The 7,124-nt window shown below is 37.6% G+C and overlaps 1 protein-coding gene across 1 annotated transcript; it reads left to right on the forward strand.

Annotated features, from left to right (window-relative positions):
• The first annotated feature begins 411 nt into the window (after nucleotides 1–411).
• Nucleotides 412–4,389, forward strand: Rs1 (Dead-box helicase Rs1). Its single transcript, XM_067771268.1, has 6 exons — nucleotides 412–622; nucleotides 1,610–1,831; nucleotides 1,892–2,506; nucleotides 2,723–3,455; nucleotides 3,533–4,079; nucleotides 4,170–4,389. The coding sequence occupies exons 1-6, from the start codon at nucleotides 530–532 to the stop codon at nucleotides 4,318–4,320; spliced, it is 2,361 nt and encodes a 786-aa protein (XP_067627369.1). The 5' UTR covers nucleotides 412–529; the 3' UTR covers nucleotides 4,321–4,389.
• The last annotated feature ends 2,735 nt before the right edge of the window (nucleotides 4,390–7,124 follow it).

Genomic DNA, 7,124 nt, shown 5'->3' on the forward strand with positions numbered 1-7,124 from the left:
GGCTTTGTTGACATGTGAGCATGGTTCAACTATATATTATATAATTGAACCATGCATGTGAGTACGTGTTAAGTGACATTTTTAGTATGTTTATATATAGAGACACGGGAAACGAGTTTCGATAAATTATTTTTTCGATAATTTCTCACCCGATATCAATTTTTCATGAAAACACATAGTTAATTACTTTGGCGATATTTCGTTTTGTTGCTAGTCGCAAAGTTTCCATAAATTATTTTCTTGCACAAAAACATATGCATGAACACACCTGAATACTTATAAAGTTTTTAAAATTGTTCGATAATTTCGATGTGCAGATTCAGTGTAACCAAAAAAATATCGACTGCCATCGATTTTTTCCAGCTCAACTCTTTGAAATGCAGACAGAAAACAATCAGCTGTCAGCAGATATCCAACACGTGCTAACCACAGTGAATTGCTAACAGCTGATGTTTGTGAAAAATTAATTAATGCGAGTTATATTGTTATAATAAATTACTAAGCAATCATAGTTTTGACGTCGCTTAGAATGAAATCTACAAAAACTGCAGACTTAATCACAACAATAGAAGATGACGCTGAGGTTGAAAATTTCTCTGCTGACTCCGATGCAGAAGTGGAGGTAAGAGCCAGATAACTAAAATGCCATTTAGCAAATGTCTATTTTTTGGTCATAGGACCGCAAATATGAAAGCTGGAACTAAAAAAGCTATTTCTGTCAAAAAATATTTCTATAAACCGAAAAATTACCCCAAAACGCTCCGTAACGGAGGGTGGAATCCATAGTATTTTTGCGCAGAACACCTTTCTGCTAAAGTGGCTGTTGTTGTTGTTGTATTAACGATAAAGACACTCCCCGAAGGCTTTGGGGAGTGTTATCAATGTTGATGGTCCTTTGCCGGATATAGATCCGGTACGCTCCTTTAACTAAGCACCCTTAGGTACTAGGCCGACCATCTCGGGAACGATTTATATGACCATATTAAACCTTCAGACCATCCCTCCCTCCTCACCCTGAGGAGCTTGGGGTCACTAGTCTAGTCTGTTAATGAAGCAGGATTCGCCGCTCGCAGGTGAGGTTGACAATTGGGTTGGAGAAGCTATATATTGCGCTGGCAACCCCTTGAGAGGGGTTGCCTTTGAGGGGGCGCCTTTTAGACACCACTTCCGACGAGTTATAACAGTTGCGAGCTAATGTAAAGGTTTACCATCCGGTACAAGCACCTTCTGTTACTAGGCTGACTGTTTCGGGAACAACTTTTTGGTAATGATATAGACAGAATGGTACTTTTAATACTCGTCCAAAAAAATTGGACGTAACAATGAATCAACGCCTCCAACACTAGTATCTCTTTTGTCCAACACTTATAAAACTTCATATTTCCATAGCCTCCCGATAGGGATACCGAAGAAAATTTGAAAGTGGTCGCACTTTTTGGAAAGAGCAAAGCACTGCTACAAGAACAACCGCTCACACAGAAAGGGCTCAGGGGAAATTTTCTACCACATTTATAACTTGGCACGTTCACGGAACTGTGATGTGCATACAAAAAAAAAAAAAAAACAATATACATAATTTACAAAGAAATTTAATTGATCTTTATTTTAGTATCAACCTACAAAACTGCGACACAAGAAAGAAGCTGACTTTGAGAAAGGTTTTCAATTTGTATCTTCGGTAAAGGAGTACAATAAAGACACTTGGGACGATCTTATGAAATATGTTAAGCGCAAAGCGCGAACAAAGACCGACGATAAGATTAAAGCTCGTTTAAAAAAACGTGAAGCCCAGGAAAGGTCTAAACAAGCTGTAGACAGGGAGGATGATGAGGTAGACATATTCACTTTACTAAAACACTCGAAACCTTTCCAGTAATCTATCACCTTTTAGATCCCCCTCTCTGACGACGAGTTGAAGCACGATAATCTCCGTTTACGCGAGAAAAAGCCAACTAAAAATAAAAAAAAGAAAGCAGGCATTAATTCTGACGGTGAAGCAGAAGAGGAAGGTGAAAAAATGCAATTCGATGAAGCTATCGAAAGCAATGAGTCCATAACTTCTTTTTACCAAGTGAATTTGTCACGACCCCTAATGCGTGCAATCGGTGTACTGGGATATATATATCCAACGCCAATACAATCATCTACAATACCCATTGCTTTGCTAGGACGCGATATTTGTGGTTGTGCCGCCACTGGTACGGGCAAAACTGCAGCGTATATGTTGCCAACGTTAGAGCGTCTTTTATACAGACCGATGAATAATAAAACTATCACACGTGTACTAGTACTCGTGCCAACGCGTGAATTGGGCGCTCAGGTTTATCAAGTCACCAAACAGTTATGTCAATTTACAACTGTCGATGTGGGTTTAGCAATTGGAGGTTTGGATGTGAAGGCGCAGGAACTGGTATTAAGACAGAGCCCGGATATTGTTATAGCGACGCCAGGTCGTCTCATTGACCACATTAAGAACACGCCGAGCTTCAGTTTGGATTCCATTGAGGTGAGTTGCGTTTGAATAGAGCGATGCTCAGAACTCTTAATGCATATGATGAATTTTATCCTTGCGCTCTGAAGCGTCTTATGGGCGCCAATTGTGGATTTTTTTTAGTTGTGCTTTGTTGAAAGCATAACCTGAGCAGTCTTCAAATCGATAGGAACCGACTTGTTCCTTGAGGAAGTAGCACCTAATTGTTATTTCCTATTTTTGCTACCGCAGGTGCTCATCCTTGACGAAGCTGATCGCATGTTGGATGAATATTTCGCTGAGCAGATGAAAGAGATTATTTCATCTTGTTCAAAGACACGTCAAACTATGTTATTTTCGGCCACCATGAGTGAACAAGTAAAAGATTTGGCTGCTGTATCACTCAACAAGCCAGTGAAAGTTTTCGTTAATAATAACCAACAAGTAGCATTCAATCTTCGTCAAGAATTTATACGTATACGCGAAGATAAGGAGGGTGATCGTGAACCGATTTTAGCCAGTTTGATTTGTCGTACATTTCACGATCATTGTATGGTATTTGTCCAAACAAAAAAGCAGGCGCATCGTCTTCATATATTGCTTGGATTAATGAATATACGCGCTGGCGAATTGCATGGCAATCTTACCCAACAACAACGCTTGGAGTCATTAAAGAAATTCAAGGACGAACAAATAGACGTCCTAATAGCCACAGATGTAGCTGCACGTGGTTTGGATATTGTAGGCGTGAAGACTGTCATCAATTTTGTTATGCCCATTACAACAGAGCACTACATTCATCGAGTTGGCCGTACAGCGCGTGCCGGGCGTGCTGGTATTTCAGTATCATTGGCAGGTGAAAAAGAGCGCAAAATTGTTAAAGATATCATAAAGAATGCAGAGAACTCTGTGAAAAATCGCATTATACCCCCAGAAATTATTGAGAAATACCGGAGAAAGTTGATTGCGCTTGAACCGGAAATACGTAGGTTCAAAATTGTTTGAAAATTACTTCTGTACATAATACAAACGCATAGTTTTTGTTTTAATGAACCTTTACAGAACAAATATTGGACGAGGAGCAAGCTGAACGTCAGTTGGCTAAAATGGAGCAGCAACTGTCAAAAACGGAGCGTAAACTACTTGGCACACAACCAGAACATCGTGAATGGTTCCAATCCCGCAAACAACGTGAAGAAGAAAAAGCACGTTTGGCCATCACGCCAGACGAAGAGGATACAAAATCTGTGGCCACTTCTAATAAAAAAGGTGCGGGTAAAAGAAAACGACCAGAATATGGTGGTGAAGGTGAAGATGGGCCATCGGTAAAAGAGCTTAATGCAAAGAAAAAGAAAAAGCCTGAACCTAAAAAAAAATCACCTGAACAATTAGCAAAGGAACGGGTTATAAGAGAGATTGAAAAGGCATCCCTAGTACGTGCTAAAATGTCCAAACTGAAGAAACGACCGGGAAAATTAGGTGCAGTGGCAGATCAGAAGTCCAGGCAGTTCAATGAGTACGGTAAGGTGAAACCTATAAAGCGACATGGTCAATCGGCGTTTACGAATGATTTGACAGATGTGAGCCGTAGTGGCGCTCTGCGTTTGAGGTGAGTTCCTGGCAAAATGCACTATTGTTTAAGTCATTACTAGACACATTGAATTCAAACTTTTTTTCTTATTTCTTAATATTTCATTAGATCGGAAGCGAACCGTCATAAGAAACTATCGCAGATTGCTAAAAAGAAAAAGACAAGTGGTGTGAAGATAGCTAATAAAGCTGGCAAAAATAAATACAATAAAGGCAAAAACTTTGGAGGTCCACGATTTTCAAAAAAGAATCATAAATAGTTTAGGTCGTGATCATATTGTACAATTTGTTATGTAAATATGAAATACATATGATTTGATTTGATTTAATTTTAATATTTTCTTTGCGGCCGCCGTGGTGTGGTGGTAGCGTGCTCCGCCTACCACACCGAAGATCCTGTGTTCACGCTCCGAACATCAAAATTTTAGAAAAAAGTTTTTTTCAATTAGAAGAAATTTTTTTTAACGGCGTCGTAGGCAGTGCTTGGCAAGCACTGTGTACTTCTGCCATGAAAAGCTCTCAGATCGGTATTACATTTTAAAAAATCCTGGGAAATCGGGATTTATTCGGGAAGTCATGTTGGAAATTTAAATATCTTTTATTGGTTTATTTTTTCAAGTTTCAAACCACAGAAAATCCTCTTTTACTGGTAAAGTACAGCCTTATTAGGCGTTACAAATTTCAATAATCCGCTTTCACAGGAAACGAGATATATTTCTAATATACGTTTTTTGCTAAACAGCTCACATTTGTATACGTTACATAAATATTTTTGAACCAAAATTCAACGGTAAGTCTCTGGATGATCCCAGGATTGTCATTTTCAAATCCCTAAACCCCGGGATTGCCAAAAGATCTTCCGGATTTGATATCTTAGCACCACTATTGAGAAACTTGTTAGATAAATAATTTTCCCCTGAAATTTTTGTGAACTCCACTACCTTTTATTACCCTGCAAAAATCATTGGACCATGTGGTCCACTGGAGTACTTACCATTGTACTCCACTGTAATGCAGCAATGGACCAACTCATTTTTCTACACGAACATATTGTAAGCCGATCATTGCTCGTTTTTAACGACTGTAATCACTACACGATGTTTATTGGACTGTGGGTACCCCATGGATTACTCTGATGTAATGTGGAGTTTGAGTATATGGTCCAGTCCTAGGACATCGCAATGTTAATTGGATCATATTTTTTGTATGAATTGTAAATTTTGGGGCACTCTGTTGGTCCATAGCGAGTACTCCATACATGCATGCATGGAGTACTCGCGATTTTTGCAGGGTTATTCGCTGAACATTATTTATATTTCAAACAGCTGCATTCATTGATTCATTGTGTCAAAAACATCTGAGAAAATGGATGACATATTTTAACAGACCTCTTAATAAAGTTATTTCAACAGAGCTCTTGTATTTACATAGGAAACAAAGTTAAAGTTTCCCGCCGTGTGGCAGCACTGCATTTCTATTTCTTCATTCCACAAATTTTCATTGTTTGCGCAATCAGCGCAACTACCCAACAAACACTGAAAACAAATATCTCAAATGGTTGAGAAAAACATTGATTCTCAGTTTGATATTCAACATTATTTATTATTTGAAACTAAACATTCTCTCAACTCTTTCTCAAACGTTGTTCTTCAACTTGAGAATGGTTTGAGATATACTTGCATTTCGTTCCATTCTGGTTGAAAACCATCGATATCATGGAATATTTTCGGTAATAATAACCTTTGCGCAAATGTGTCTAAATTTTAAAGTACATACATAGTACATAAACATAGTACACCATGCTTATTTTACAGCAATGCTATCGATAGTGCCGTGGATAATTCGTCGATCTCTGCATACTATAGCTGGAAATGTAAACAAGCGATTTTATTGAGTGAAATTGGACATGAAGTGAAAATATAAGGAAGTATTTATACATTTTAATAATATTAAGTGATATTTTACTACATTATGCATAAATCTTAACGAGTTAAAAGTGAAGTGAGGCAAAAAATAAATTTGCCTACCGAAAGTGGCACAACAGTGGATTCCATTTCGTTCCGCTTTATTCTCGTTTGAAAAAAAGTTGAGAATCCAAAAATTCTCAATTTGAAAATAAAGAAAAATTCCATATTAAAAATGTGCCTTTTAGCTTGAGAATGCTATCAGTGGTTATTATACTCAGCGTGTTTTGCACACAGAGAATATTAACTTTGATTGGATAACGGTTGGTTGTACAGGTATAAAGGAATCGATATAGATATAGACTTCCATATATCAAAATCATCAGTATCGAAAAAAAATGTGATTGAGCCATGTCCGTCCGTCTGTCCCTTAACACGATAACTTGATTAAATTTTGAGATATCTTAATGAAATTTGGTCTGTAGGTTCCTGGCCACTCATCTCAGATCGCTATTTAAAATGAAGGATATCGGACTATAACCACGCCCACTTTTTCGATATCGAAAATTTCGAAAAACGGAAAAAGTGCGATAAGTCATTAGAAAAGACGGATAAAGCGATGATAACCGGTAGATGGGTTGACCTTATGACGCAGAATAGAAAATTATTAAAATTTTGAACAATGGGCGTGGCAACGCCCCCTTTTGAAAGAAGGTAATTTAAAAGTTTTGCAAGCTGTAATTTGGCAGTCGTTGAAGATATCATGATGAAATTTGGCAGGAACTTTACTCCTATTACTGTATGTGTGCTAAATAAAAATTAGCAAAATCGGACGAAGAACACGCTCACTTAAAAAAAAAATTTTTTATGTAAATTTTTTTACAAAAAAATTAATATCATTACAGTATATAAGGAAATTATGTGGACATTCAACTCCAGTAATGATATGGTGCAACAAAATACAAAAATAAAAGAAAACTTCAAAATGGGCGTGGCTCCGCCCTTTTTTATTTAATTTGTCTAGGATACTTTTAACGCCATAAGTCGACAAAAATGTACCAATCCTTGTGAAATTTGGCAGGAGCATAGATTCTATGACGGTAACTGTTTTCTGTGAAAATAGGCGAAATCGGTTTGAAGCCACGCCCAGTTTTTATACA

This window comes from Eurosta solidaginis, chromosome 3 (genome assembly GCF_040869045.1).
Source record: "Eurosta solidaginis isolate ZX-2024a chromosome 3, ASM4086904v1, whole genome shotgun sequence".
Taxonomy (NCBI): domain Eukaryota; kingdom Metazoa; phylum Arthropoda; class Insecta; order Diptera; family Tephritidae; genus Eurosta; species Eurosta solidaginis.